Source organism: Scaptodrosophila lebanonensis, unplaced genomic scaffold (genome assembly GCF_003285725.1).
Source record: "Scaptodrosophila lebanonensis strain 11010-0011.00,11010-0021.00 unplaced genomic scaffold, SlebRS2 tig00000061-arrow-pilon, whole genome shotgun sequence".
NCBI classification, from domain to species: Eukaryota; Metazoa; Arthropoda; class Insecta; order Diptera; family Drosophilidae; genus Scaptodrosophila; species Scaptodrosophila lebanonensis.
The window spans coordinates 8483759-8499835 of record NW_022060554.1 but is presented as its reverse complement, the minus strand read 5'-3'; the positions used below and the strand labels follow the sequence as shown (position 1 = coordinate 8499835).

The 16077-nt window shown below is 40.4% G+C and overlaps 1 protein-coding gene across 2 annotated transcripts in view; it reads right to left on the bottom strand.

Moving 5' to 3' along the window:
* Positions 1–10038, bottom strand: part of LOC115624787 (transcription factor AP-2-epsilon) — a 52534-nt gene extending 42496 nt beyond the window's left edge. For both annotated transcript variants that reach the window (XM_030519628.1, XM_030519630.1), the window contains exon 1: positions 10000–10038. In XM_030519628.1, coding sequence (XP_030375488.1) covers positions 10000–10038 — 39 coding nt within the window. The remainder of the gene's footprint in view (positions 1–9999) is intronic.
* Between the last annotated feature and the right edge of the window lie 6039 nt (positions 10039–16077).

Genomic DNA, 16077 nt, shown 5'->3' with positions numbered 1-16077 from the left:
TTCAGGCAGCCCTAGCCCTAGTCCAGCCCCATCCTTTCGATAATGGCAGGCAGTGGATTTTCATTATAGCCCACTCAGGTGAGTGTGAGTGTGTGTGTGCGTGTATACAAGTATGTGTATTGCCTATAAAGCGTCGACCGTCGGCGGCAGGAACGGCGTAAAAAAAACATATGCATGCCGTCGCAGCGTCGCTCGCTGCCACTCGCACTACTTGGCTTTTCACTTTTTAGCATGAAATGATGTTCACTAATCACTTCAGCCCAATTTTGTTGCACACACACACACACACACAGCCAAGCACACGCACACACGCGCACACGCGCACACACCAGTTCTCACTTAGCGCGACTCTCGTGCCTGGGCTCGAGCAAAGCAAACAATGGCAACAGGGTGTGGGTGCGAGTGAGGGGGTGGGGGTGGGGGTGGGGGTGCGAGTTCTAGGCAAAAGACCCAACCAATATGCATGTTTTGCTTGTCGAGCACTGGAGAGTATTTCGTCATGTCTTAAAAGGCATAAATAAGGTCACGTGCCGCACTTTTGTACTTTGTGGCCGGGGCTGCGGCTCCCCCCCGCCCCTTCCCTTGCCCCTTCCCCTGCCCGCGCTCCTGCTCATGCTGCTGCCCTTCGCGCAATAGCAACGTGCAACATGATGCCGTCGCGATCAGGATTTCTGCCCATTGGCATATTCAATATTAACATATCGAATTATTAGCCTACCCAGAACATTGGATAACGCGGATAACGCCAGCCTCGTTGCCGTCGCTCAAGTATGCTCTTTCATAATTATCTCGCAAATCCCTTTATGTACATAATTGGCATTTAAGTAGAGCGCGCCCATGACTCGCTTCTCTGAGCGCTGGCACGGGCACGGGCACGGGCACGGGTAATTATATCTTCGGCTGGTAATGCCATTATTTCCGGTAGATTATTCAAAATATTATCTATGCCCATGTGGCCTGTTAGCGAGGAGTGTCCTTTGCAAACATTACGAGATTTCTATGAGAATCGTATTGATATCTCATGCATCAGCACCTCCTCCACACAGATAAGAACTCGATTTCATGCATGAAGGTGACTTTCATTGCGTACTCCTTTCTATTTATGCATTCATAAATATATACATAGGCATGGCTGCTTTTGGATTTTAAAGCTATCCGTTTTGTTTAATGCTCAACGCTGCTTGGGGATTTATGGAGTTGGCGAACCATGAATATGCGTGCATATGCAAACAAATCTGCTCGCGGTGAGAACTACTTGTAGAAGATATAAATGACATTCTCTTTCACTTCACTCAATGAGAGGAAAATAGCTTTCAAGGATTGCTGGAAAACTGCTCAAATGTAGAGGCACAGTTTTGTTACTCATACTCATTATTAAAAACTTCAATTGAATCGAAAACGTTTGCACCCTTAATGTTCCAACATTTTCAAAACACACCGTTAGCGTTTCCACCTTTGGAATCATTTATAGTCGTGTTCCTTTACCTAAACTCTAGGGAGGTGAACCTAATATAGAGACATAAGTTTGCGGTAATTTTGAGCAAATTGTCAATAATTTATTTAAATTAACAAAATTCCAATATCAATTAACTGCAGGCCACTAATAATGCCCATGGGCAATTAAACGGAATACATACTTATAATGTGGGAGGATAGTGCTTAGAGGACTATCTCTATTAAAATAAAACTGGGATGATTGAGCTCTAACATAATTTGACTCCAATCTGAAATATAAGTTCCAACAATTAGGGTTTTCTAGCGGAGGAGTGGGTGCATATTATTTCTTATACTTGCTTACGAGATCCTCATTTCTACCTTTGTGGATAAATCGAAAATTCGGCAGTTGTTAAGTCAAAAAGAAGTAGCCGTCGTCTATTCATCACCACCAACGACTTTACTAGGCAATACTTCTTAACATACTTGTAGTATATATGTATTTAATTGGCAGCAACAAATACATTACAATTCATTAAATAAAATCAAAATGCTCTTTTAAGGATTGCTAGTAAAGGATTATTGATTGTTAAGCCAACAAATCCTGGCATGGTTCTTGACTATTTTCACACACAAGTACACACATGTACTTATATACTTGTATGTATATGAAGAAAGATAGGCATGTGTATTAAACCTTAACGATGATTCTGTTAAATTAATTTTCATGTGGTTTTCGTCACTGCATCACACGTGTTGACTACGGGATATTTCAGCTCGATTGTCACGTTTCCATGAATATTAAACTAATTACTGTGGTTATTGTCAGTATGGAGCGACAGAGACCCGGTAATCAGTCGCACGCACACAGTCGCGGTGGCGTGTTTTGCATTCGCCTGCTCCGTGAAGAATTACTCACGAAACCTGATTAATAATTCTAGAAAGAGGAGAAATAAAAACACACCACGGCGCGGTTTTCGACTCGACATGACTTTGTTGTTGTTGGTTGGCTGTTCGTGGCGCTTGATTACTTTTTAGCAAAACGACGACGCACTCACTGATCAAGGAATTGTTGTTATTTTGTTGTTGTGGCTCAAGCTCAAGCTGAGGCTGAAGCTGTCCTGTTGTCGAGGCGTTTGCTTCATCTGCATCGAAGCGGTCTGAAGAGTAATCAACATCGCCAACTGCCGAGGATTTGTCACCCCCATTAAAGGGCGTTTGATGTATTATACGGTTCATTTGGTCGACAGGTCTGAGCAAACAAAACGCTTACCATCGCCAACCACCGCAAATGCCAAAGGAAGTGCAGGAACAGCGGCAGAGACCCCGATTTCAATGTCGATGTCGATGTCGATGTTGATGTCAATGTCTGCGGTTGAGTGCAAATATAAACATAAAGCCGAAAAGAGCGACCACTGGCCGGTGAAGCACGTGTTTGCTTGTTCTTTATGTGCGAACATTATTATCGACTACTGTGGCCCAATGCCAAATAAGATTTGCGAGCGCACAAAGCCATAACATATACCAAAGCTCCAATCGTCCCTGATTAGTGAAAACAAATTCGAACAGAAGCCTTCCTTAACATTCCCATCAGCAAGTATCCACGTGTAAGAGTGTGTGGATCTCCAAATTTAATTATGATTTGATTTACGTTGATGCTTTTCCAAACCAATCTAACCATGAACCATGATTATGTACGAGGTCGTCATCATACTCGTAACGTCCTATTTCAAGAGCATAATTTTGTTATCTTGCTTTGGTGGCTAGGAAAATGAACAAATTCAACCCTCAATAGGGTTTTAACTTTTAAGTCAAGCATGTACGAGTTAATGGAAACCATTAGGCAGAAAATTAAACAGTGCAGATAGAAACGATGTATGCGCGAATGGACTCAACTGCGGACTTTAAAATCAATCGTGGATATAATAGTTTTACTCCCTTTAAAAAAAATAACTCGGAAGCTATCTTTGCCCCTTCACTGTAGAGGAAGGAGTTTTTACTTTATAGTCATGGCCCGGTTGTCTGCCGTTTCGATTTTGTGCTACCAGACCACGAACCATTTTTATTCTGTGTACCTAAAGGGAAAAAGGGTATACTAATATGTAACACACAGCCCACAGTACATATAGTACACAATGTATATATATTCTTGACGAGCAAAATAAGTTGAGGTACGGATGAGCTATCTATCTTGATGTTTCGTTGCAGGACAACATTTTTAATAGACGTCGTCATCCAGTCTTCCCCAAGCTGTATTTTCGCATATAGCTTAAAAATTAGAGGAGCTGGACCAAGAGAATCTCTTGGAAGGTTATGAAAGGTTTCTGCCCCACCATACCTTTTCTTGTAGCTTCCACAATTTTTGGATTTCTTTCTGTTCTCGTTGCTCTTTTGGCTTAACTCTGTACTGCACTAAAAACAAAGACACAATTTAATTTCTTTTTTGAATTCAATAAACGTTTTTTCATGATTTGGAAAATGTAGGCGTTTAGATTTGTACTGACATGCTGATTTTCTATACGAGTATACTTCGGAATGCAGCCTGTGTTTTTGTATAGCTTTTACTAGAAATGTAAGGAGTATATATTGTTTTTGAAATGCTGACATGAAATATGTTTTTATACTCTGTACATGAAATGTACAAGAGTACTTGTATATTAGGTTTGCGGGAGCTGAAAAATGTAACAGGTAGAAGGATGCGTGGCAGACCCCACAAAGTATATATATTCTTGATCACCGTGACAAGACGAGTCGATCTAGCCCTGGCTGTCCGTCTGTCTGTCAGTCTGTCCGTCCGTATGAACACCTGGATCTCAGAGACTATAAGAGATAGAGACACCAAATTTTGCACAAAGATGCCTTATGTGTGTATTCTATACAAGTTTGTTTTATTTTTTTGATTTTCCCCCCATTTCCCCCTTATGAGGGTTTTCCCGATGTTCCATTCGCGTAATCGCCTATATCCCGTAGACTATAAGACCTAGGAACACCAAATTTTAGTCCAAGATGCCTTATGTGAATACGCAGAAAATTTGTATTTTGGCATTTCCCTCCCTCCCCCCTCTCCCCCGCAAATCGTAACTCCCGTAATTCTTGGAATTTCGAACTAAAATACCCCCAGTTGGTTATTATGTGTCCATATGCCAAGTTTCACTATGATAGACCGATTTAACAAGAAGTTATAGCCATAGATATATTTTCTGCTCAAGAGCTGCCCAAGCGCTGCTCAACTGCTGCCCGCAGCTGTTGTTGATGTTGCTGTTTGGTTGACTGCTAACATGTTTACACAGACACGAATAGATGCGCATAGGCATTCATACACTCACATAGACGCAATTGCTTTGTATGTGTGCAATTATACACACATACGTGAGTTCGAATACCGAAAGAGGTACAATCGATCAACATTTTTTATTAATTTTCTTAATTTTTTTTTATTTTCTATAATTATTGTAAACATATGTACAGAATATTTCAAAGTCGAGACACCCGACTTTAGCTTTTTTACTTGTTTTTGTTGCATGATATTGGAAAAATATGAAATATTGTAATACCTGAAAGTTGATAACGGTACACCAAATGTTTCCAAATGGGCAATGCTCCCGAATGAAATATGTTTAGTACGGTTTATAAAGTGGAGGAATAATGATCCTGTTATCAGCATGGCGAGAGAAATCCAAGTAGACATGTCCGGTCGTCTATCCGTCTGGATGAACGCCTGGTTACGGAAACGGCTGAGTGCAGAAGTTGGTATGTAGACGCTCCTAGTCCCTAGGCACCAAGGGTTGATTTAATTTTTTGGATTATCCAACCCCTCCGCCCACTGTAGAATTACGTTAATACTGCACACAAATCATAAACCAATTTTGTATACGCATCTATAAATAATTATCTACTTTTGTTTCAAATTTCAACAAATTCTGTCAATTCTAAGAAAAGTTAGAAACGGAGGACTTCACTCCAGTACTACGCACAAAAACTATAGCATCAGGTTCACTCTTCTTCTTCTTCTTGCTTCTGCTATGGGCAGATATAACTCAGTGAAGGATGTTTGTCTGGGTGCAGGGTGTTTAACTGTCGGGCTTGCTCAACTGTAGCGCTCTCTCTTGTTGAACCATATAAAACTGATCTAAATACATTCATACATACTATATACTGAATTGGGAAAGAATTCAAACACTGTGTTTTTCAAGAACCCAGAAATGTGAAGCATTTAAACAATTATTACACTACGACGTTAAAAGCGTCAGGTTTGAATTTCCCCACAATATCAATTAGATCACTTCTAGAGACGTATTTTTGAAGTCTGCTGGTCCTACTTATATATGTATGTATTAGCCACTACACAGTAGCTATTCATCTCGGTGTATTTGCCACCTCATTTTTTCATGTTTGGCCAATCATGAGTTATTACGACGATCTTTGTCTTATTTTCTTGTCAAATATTTAAAAGTTAAGTATATACTAGCTTGGACTAGGTAATGAAGAGTGATTTCAGTCCGGCGAGGCTTATATGCATTGGTTTGTTTTTATTTTATTTTTATTTTGTCCCGATGTCAACCAATGGGCTATTTTTTCCAGGAATATCGGGGTCCTTTGGCAATTTTTGCTACCATGATCTTACACATTTTTTCACATCCTCATATCACGCAGTGCTAATTTTCTTCCTCGCTCTTCATCTCTTTAACGGGTACAGCTCGACATTTCCTAACAATAAAATTACTTAGGACTTGCTACCAATATTGAAGTAAGTTCAAACGTACATATTTCTCATTAATCTTATGGTTTGAATAAAATTGGCGTTCGTTCACAAAAGTTAACGTTGTCTTCTAAAAGTAAACGTAATGGGGAAACCTTTCGAACTACTATGAATAATTCTTTGCTTATAGCCCAAGCACACTACAATCGAAATACTTATAGGAGAAACAAGTAAAAAAGCTAAAGTCGGGTGTCCCGACTTTGAAATACTCTGTACATATGTGTACAATAATTATAGAAAATAAAAAAATTAAGAAAATAAAAAAAAAAATTTGATCGATTTTACCTCTCTCGGTATTCGAACTCACGTAAAGGGTGTATAATTGCACATTTACATAGCAATTGCGTCTGTGTGAGTGTATGTATGCCTATGCGCATCTATTCGTGTCTGTGTAAGCATTTTCGCAGTCAACCAAACAGCAACATCAACAACAGCCGCGGGCAGCGCTTGAGCAGCGCTGCAGCAGCGCTGCATCAGCAAATATATTTATGGCTATAACTTCTTGTTAAATCGGTCTATCATAATGAAATTTGGCATACGGACACATAATAACCAACTGGGGGTATTTCCAAAATTTTAGTTCGAAATTCCAAGAATTACGGGAGTTACGATTTGCGGGGTAGAGGGGGGAGGCAGGGGAATTCCAAAATATACATTTTCTGCGTATTCACATAAGGCATCTGGGACTAAAATTTGGTGTTCCTAGGTCTTATAGTCTCCGAGATATAGGCGATTATACGAATGGAAAATCGGGAAAACCCCCATAGGGGGGAAGTGGGGGGGAAAATCAAAAAAATAAAACAAACTCGTATAGAATACACACATAACGCATCTTTGTGCAAAATTTGGTGTCTCTATCTCTTATAGTCTCTGAGATCCAGGTGTTCATACGGACGGACAGACGGACAGACGGACAGACGGACAGACGGACAGACAGACAGACAGGGCTAGATCGACTCGTCTCGTCATGCTGATCAAGAATATATATACTTTGTGGGGTCTGCCACGCCTCCTTCTGCCTGTTACATTTTTCAGCTCCCGCAAACCTAATATACTCTTGTACATTTCATGTACAGAGTATAAAAATGAAAATGAAGAATTGCATTTTGCGAAAAATACTTATAATTCGCCAACTCTTTGTCCAATTTACTTATTTCGCGCACCTATCGTACTACGTATAACATTATATTAGGTTTGAACACATCCCATATATGTATTTACACACAATGAGTATGATAAAATAAAAATGAAATATTTATGGATAAATATAATACGATTTTAATGTCCGGGATAGACCAATAATTCACCTTAATAGCCACATAATCTTTTCACCAATACCAAATGCCAATTTTTATTATATATTCTGTTATATTAAAGTACCCACACTGATTAATATTTTAATAACCTACTTGTACTTTTAATTTGCATTTTTTGGGGGAATTAGTAAATATGTGAATGTACAGATTTCAGTGTCAAAAGAACCTTAACAAAGATGCAAAATATGTGTATTTGTTAAGAAAGAGTGGGCTATAATGTGAGACAACCTTCAGACTCAGAAGCATGAATAGTTAATAAGATCAGCATAAAATCATCAACTTTTGATGCACTAACCATTATGTTCCATAAGGACGGACAGGTGGATATGTCTATACGCCACAATTGCCATGTAGACTTGGCTCATCCATATGTAAGCGAAGTATGTTATAAACTGGTTTAAAATCTGAACCTAATCAGGAATTTCGTATGGAACGAAGGCAGAAACCAAATATGATTAAATATGTTAACATTCGTATGCAGAATACATTTTCACCAACATTCTTTGTTTGACCCATAATGATGAAATTTAACAAATAAGCTCCAACCGGATGTAATTGTTGATATTTAGAACAAAATACAATTATATTCTCAGGCCTAGCAGACCCTGTTTATTCTAGCTCCTATACTTTGCAAAATTCTTACTTTCATTCAGACCGACGCGTATCGACTCGCCTTGTCATCCTGATAAAGAATACATATACTTTGTGTCGCTCATAGTTATTCAGCCTCAAATACACATCTTAGATTTTATTGTACCCTGTACCTGAAAGGTAAAAAGGATATATAAGGTTTGTGCAAAGTGTGTAACAGGGAGAAGGAAACATCTTCGACCCCATAAACTCCATATATATTTTCCTAATGTGACGAGGCGAATCGGTATAGCGATGACCGTTTGTCTGGATGAACGCCTAGATTTCGGAGATGGTTGAACCCACATTCACCAAACTTGATATTTAGACACTCCTAGTCCGTAGGCAATACAGGTCTATTTTTATAGCCTGTACCCAAAGGGTGAAAGGCTATACTAGTTTTGTGCGCATGTATGTAACACACAGAAGGAGGCGTGGCAGACCCCACAAAGTATATATATTATTGATCAGGATGAGAAGCCGAGTCGATATAGCCTTGTCCGTCCGTCCGTCTGTCCGTCTGTCTGTCTGTATGAACGCAAGGATCTCAGAAAGTATAAGAGCTAGAATAACCAAACTTGGTTTCCATATTCTCCTAAGACCGAGAAAGTACGAGTTTGAGTTTTTTTTTCGATGCACCCCCCCACTCCCCCGCAATTCGTGTTTTTTCTTATAAGTTCCGTAATTCTCGGAATTTTAAAATCATTTTTGGTAGGTACATCCAGTTAGTACTAATGTGTCCGTGTGCCAAATTTCATCATGATAGGTCAATTCTGAAGAAAGTTATAGCCATAAGTAAAATCGCTGCTCATGCGCTGCCTCTGTCGGCAGCGCTGCCCGCAGCTGTTGTTGTTGTTGCTGCTTTGGTTCAACTTTGTGCTGCATACATACACGCATATAAAAACGCATAGGTACGTGATGTAAATGTATGCTGTTAAAACTGAACATAAACATGTACTCTCATTTAATTTAATTAATTATTTTAATTAATTAATTCATTCATTTTTTTAATAATTTAATTTTTTTTTTAATTTTTTTTTTTTTTAATTTTTCCTTTTTGTGGAGAGTACAGGCTATTTTACTGTCGGGCTTGCTCGACTGTAGCGTTCTATCTTGTTTTTTTTTCTTCCCCTCACCACGCTACAGAAATTCTTGAATATGTCAATTATCCACTCATGTTTTAAATTTCATCCAAATCGGTTAAATCTAAGAAAATTTATTAGCGAAACGGTTTATTCCAGTACTACACCTATAAACTGCAGGTGAAGGTTCGCTCTTTTGCTTCTTATTTTTTCTTTTGCTATGGGCGTATATAAATAAGCGCAGGAAGTTTGTTTGTGTACAGGGTATTTCACCGTCGGGCTTGCTCTACTGTAGCGTTCTCTCTTGTTATATCCTATAACCAAAGGGTAAAAGGCTATACTAGTTCTGTGCGAAAGTATGTAACACACAGAAGGAGGAGTGGCAGATCCCACAAAGGATATATATTTTTGATCAGGGTGACAAGCCGAGTCGATATAGCCATGTCCATCTGTCCGTCTGCCCACCGTCCGTATGCACGCAAGGATCTCAGAAAGTAAAGAATCATAATTCCAAACGATAGGAATTTTCATTTTTACTTTCAGAGTTGAGACTTAAGACTTTAAATATTTTGACCTTAAGCAATGTTCTAAGTAGTCTCGTTCTGATATTAGGATAGATAGTTAACAGTAGATAGATAACCTATTCATTAAATTGACGAATATAAAATTCAAATAACATTTTTCCATAACTTAATATAATAACTTGTACCATAAATATGTACAATAAGCATATGAGCATTTGAAAACCGGAAGGCTAATTCAAAATAAATGTAATTACCTGCCAGGCGTTGGCATCCAAAGTGGCCAGGAATGACATGTCCAATTCCTATGGAAATGAAAGAAAAGTTTGCTAAAGCAATTTTCCAATTGGCACACCGGCTGACTGGCCCTGCACCCGCAACGGCACCCACTGGATTCGTTCGTTACCTTCCGTCGGAAGTTGCTTGTGAAATCCAGAATGATGCCTTCTAAGTCGTCTTTATCGTCAGCAAATTCGAAATTATGCAAATTTCACACAAAAACACTAACGCGGCGGACAGAGCACTTCAAATGGACGATAAACACACCTCAATGGCTAATACGGGGACACTACAGGGAACTCACTGAATTACCGACGGAACTTTAGTTTCCAGTTTAGTTATTTTACGTACATTGGGGGAGCACTGGAACTGGTCCTTTCGAACTTGATAACTTGATAATTTTTAACGCATACCGTCATAAGTTTAATAAATGGAGTTTGGACAGTGTAGACAATGTGGACAATGTGGACTTGGACTTCCGGATAGTCAATTTCCGTTCCGATTTCCTACACTTTTGCACAGAGGAGCCAATGCACCACTGGGCCACTGTTTGTTGATGTCCTGTGCGGTCCTGATGCTCAATGCTCGATGGCGACGGCGACGGTGACGGTGACGACGTCGTTCGACGGCGTCTGCAACAACTTCCGTATCTCCTTTGTGGTTTCAGCCAAAGGATTTGCCAAGCTTACGTGCCTGATGCTTGGCGCTGTGCGACTGCTACCAAGACCCAGCCTTTGGCTATGTACTACCCGGGGGTGTACAGCATGCAGCTTCTGTTAGTTACGTCCACGTCGGCGTCACCTAAGATAGCGCACTGCTTTCCAAATATGCGCCGGTAAGAGTATATATATCGTACATATACATATATACATACATACGTACACGTATACAAGCTTTACCAATACATATGCTCCTTATATACTATACATATATAGAGAGAGAGAGTGGGCTGCTCGCCGGACTCGTGCGGATGCAGCGGACGGCGGCACACTTCGTTGGATATTCAATCTTCTGCGTGCTACGGTCCGTATTACCCGAGGAAATACAATTCTGCTCTAGCCGTAACCGTTGCCAGTTTCCAGTTGCCAGTCGCCAGTTGCCAGCATGCTGTGGACAATGAGCCATGTGTGTGTGTGTGTGTACATATCCTGCACCTATGAGCGTACCAAGTGTGTGTGGGCTGGCGAGGAGGTCTGGGAATGTGCGTGAGCAAGCCACGTACATACATACCTACATGTATGTATCGGAGTATATATTCGTACATATGTATGTACATACGGCGTACACCTTGATTCAATATTTGCCGTACCCAGAGCGCACATTCTGTTACTTATTGCTGCGAGCTATATGCTTATGTATTATACATACTTGTATATGTATGTATGTACGTAGTTGCTGCATATGTGTAGGCCCTAAGAGAGGCCGCATACAGTCTCGTACATCCATCCATACGTACTTGTATGTATGTCTGTGTATATGTACATATGTACATACACGTACATGGCAGAATGGACAAAAGTCCCAGCCACGGGTAGCACTTCACGCAATCACACAATCAGAGCCCCAGTTCCAACAACAGCCCCAGCCCCCATGCTGTAATTCGCCGCCGATGCCGAGCCTTTTTGCCGCCCGAATACATATCGCTTTTGGGGATGCTAACTGTTTTCCCGCCGAGCAGTGCAGCGCAGCGCAGCAGCAGCAGCAGTAGCAGCGGCATCGGCATCGGCAGCGCATCCGTGTACATGAGCGTGCACCCACCCCCATGGTGTCCAGGGTGTCGTCCTTTGGCCCTCTCGCTCGCTCTCCTTATCTCTCTCTAACTTCTCTTACGATGCATCATTTTTCTCTTCGAGCAATGCAAGCCGTGGTGGATGTGTGTATGGCCGGCGGTTTAGCTTAGGAGTTTCCCAACAACAACAATAACTGCAAAAGCAATAACAACAGCGCTGGCTACGAAGTGGCGCTAAATATTGAGCTCTTTAAATTTCTTCGCCATCGCCATCGCCATCGTCAGTCGTCGACAACTGAAAAAGTGATGCCTGCATATAAAAGTTTGTTTTCATCATTTTGAATTCATTGTCGCCGGCGATAATTCCACCTGGTTAGTTGTTCATTTGCAAAAATCGGGTTAGGACGCACCAAACGCTCAAGTGCATATTTTTAATGTGCATTCAATGCTCATTCGTGCATTAATTTTACCAAGTGTTTTAAAACATATTAATGGAAATAAATCATAAATCAATTTTGCTCAAATAAAAACTTTATTCATAATATTGGTGCACACGTATGGTGATGTCGATTCCCCGAAATCACATTAAGTGGTTAGCAAGACTGGGATTTAAAAAATCACGTTGGCGACGGCAAATTCCATTTTTCTTTGTAGTTCAATTAACTGATTGAAATGAAAGCAGTCCATCAATACTCGTATTTCTATTCATTTTGAGAGTGAATGTTAAGATTTCAACAATAAATGTAATGATTCATTGAAAGGAAACCAACAATTTATTTATAAAATAATAAGAAATCAAAAAATATATCTTTCTGGGCTATGACAAAAACTTTACATGACATTTTATTGTGGTCTTTCCAAAATAAATCCGTGCAGAAGCCAGTAATAAATGGATACATTTTTTCGTTTCAATATACTTTTTCTTCTTATTATTTGAATAAAATCTATTAGATGTTAATGGTAGCCAAACCAATCATTATAGGCTATGGATTAACGGGATTCCAGCTTAATTTAGTGGTCGTGGTTTTCAACGCATTTCTGGGTCAATAATCGCAAACATTTATCGGCAGAGAACATATTTTACAAAAGGTCTTCCAAGTTATCTCTTTAATCAGAACTGGCAAATAAAAAAGTACAAGTATTTTATTCTGTTTTTAAATGCGTATGACGACGGCTGCTTTTTGTGAATCCCGAAGACATTTCATCGGAAACGGCTTCTTGAATGTATCCCTCAGTAGACGCTGGTATTTTTAAAACAGTGGTATTTCCAGTCAATGGAAATTTCTATGATACTTACAAGTAGGATATAGGAATAAAATGAAGAATTGAAGAATTTTTTAAGTGCCAAGGCATAGGTGTAAGGGGACCCAATTCGATAAATTGTCGCGATGAAGGATGATCCGTCTTTAGCTGTTGGTGTTCCCCAAGTCTTCGAGTACTACTAGGATTGATTGATTGTGTACCATTCAGGGGTTTAAGGGCTAATCGAAACATGACCAGATTTTCCGATATACCAGGCGATCGTTTGCTGGGAAGTGCTTCGACTACAATTAATATTCGTTGGTTATGGCTCGCTTTTAGAAAACCCATACGATCGATTGTAGTTTTATTTGGTTTTGAATCGTCAACTGTTTTTTGAGCGATATACTATTGCTTCCGATGGGGCTCAAGTTCGAGTTCAACAGAAATTATAAATAGCAATCTAAGTATACAAATAATTACACTTATATTATTTTTAAACTTCGTCCTAGAGTACTAAACGCGACAGGTGTGAACGATGATACAAAAAAGCAGTTACAATTTTTGAATTCGTGAAAAGCAAAGATTGTTTACAATTATGAAGGAAGACCAAAGTAAATGCAATGCCACATTTAAAGTTTCGTAAAAAGGGTAGTCATTTCATCAATTAGGCGGTCTAATTGTGTTTAAATAATTTGTAAAAGAAAGTCCGCCTTCAACGAGCGATACACATGCATAATATAAATGATCGCATCTTCGTCGGGTCGGGCGGACAGGCATGGGATCCCTGCGATGGTGCCTCGTCAGATATTGCCCAAGCTGGCAATCAGCGTCATTAAGCGCAGGCGAACCTTAAGAGAGAAATCGAAAATAGATTAGTATTTAATGACTTTTCTATTTTACCAAATCTGAAATCGTATTCGTGTGCAATTGCAGCGCGAGTCAGAGCCCGAGTTGAAGTCGGAATGAGAGTCGGAGTCGGGGCCAAGGCTGCTCTCAGCCATTAGCCTTTGGGCAGTGTTCGGTTATATGGAGGCAATAGCCTGGGAGCACGTGCGTCTTAGCTAGAGTCAGAGCCAGATTCAGAGCCAGAGCCAGAGTCGAAGTTAAACTCGCGCGCGCATTTATGTGGCATTGTGAAATCATATATTTATATTTCCACTAATTCATTTTTAATAATTTGTTTGGTTCTGCAGCGAGTTCCCCAGCACGCCCCGCACAAACGAGTGTGCATGTGTGTCTGCGTTAATTATGCGGCGAGGCCAAAACTGGTGGAGTCTCCAAACGGAGACAAGCTGGCGGTCGGCAAGATAAACGAGTGAGCCACGCACTGTGACTGTGGCTCTTTCGGTGGACAGGAGCAGGTCGGACGCAAGTAAGGTGCATTCTGCGATTCGGGGGTGAGATCGAGTGGTCTTAAATAATTTATTGTACGAGTATTCGTGGACCGCTCCGCTGCTCTGGTCTTAAGTATGGTTAGTTGACCTTTTCTCTTCGTCTTCGTTTTAGGTCGGCCCCACTGGCTCATTAATATTTCGAGCTGTGGGCATTATGGGAGCGGGCGGCTACGACACTGCTGAATCGCTAATGCTAGAACCACAGAGAATTCCTGGAAAGCTCTGCCTCCTAATTGCAGACGCCCGAATAACTGTTACTGTTGCTCTGTACTCCACGGCTCTGGTGCTTTGATCGAGTTACATTTTTTGTTCACTCTCGTGCTCTACTCACACACTCGGGCAGAAAAAGCCACAACTTTTTTTTCTCCTCCCATCCTCTGGCAGGCCCGTCAACTCGCCCAAATGGCTCGGCTCGAGCTCGAGTTGGGGCTGGGGCTGGGGCTGGAGCTGGACTGGGGCAGTGATAGATGTTTATCGGCATGCAAAAACATAATGCACAACGTGCGCATCTTTCATGTTTGATGCGCCAGAATTTTGCAACAGCAACAACAAACGCTAATGTTCAGTAAGTCGATGGATATGGAAGGGTATGGGTATGGGTATGGGTCCGATGGATACTCAGAAACTTGTGCGCGTTCTGTCTCCGACACACAGACGGAGGTGGAGCACGAGCTGCTGCCACAAATCTGTACCGCATTTGTAACATTCCTCACTGTTGCCGCTGCCGCTGCCGCTGCCGATGAGGCTGAGGACGAAGCTGCTGATCCTCCTCCTCTGTCTTCGTCCAAAAGGGAAGGCCGGTGGTATCTTATGAGTACATTGTGCTGAGCGCCGAACGCTGTCCTGATCGCAAAAAGGAGGAGTAGCGCACATAGCGCAAGGGTCCAGATCTCCAGCCAATGCCCACGAGCAGAAAGTGGGAGTTGCAATAATTGTTTAATTATAGGATTTTGCTCGCTTGACTTTGCATTTTGTGCGCATAACATTTGCTTTGAATTTTTTGAGGCCCCTAACCAGAACGGGTGTTCCAACAAAAACATGAAACATGGGTTTCAATAAACGATTCATTCTTCGATGATAGCAGTCTTTATTCAAAGCTCTGGAAGTAAAGTTCATCTACAGTCAAAACATTACAGCAGTACCCATTTCAGTGTGTAACAATTTTACACCAAACGACCTCATGGCAGGACATATTTTAATGATGTTAAAGAAAGGATGCTCAATTTAAGTCATTTTGACAGCTTGGAGCGGTTTATTAACATATCATCGGTATTTACCTATTTCACTTGAAAAATATTTTTACACTTTAATTTTGGTAAATATTAGGTTTAAGTTTCGAGTTTGTGTTAAACTAAATCGTATTATAATTTCATTAACTACAGGGGAAAATTTTACTTTGGGCTTAAAATAAATAGTTATTTTTTTGAACTCAAAAATATGTTGTCCTATTTATTTGTTTCGGGCACCTTACTATGGAATTGTTTAAATATCTGGTCGTATCTTTGGTTATTCGAGTACTTATCAGAGCGGAATATTTGAAACCAATGAAACTCCATATCGCTTTTTAGAATTAAATTAATTTTTGAGCTACTCTGAAATACTTTAGGTATACAATAGATACATTGAATGCATTATACTTTTTGCTTTAAGCTTTTGTTTATATGGAATTATAATCTGAAGAACTCAGACAG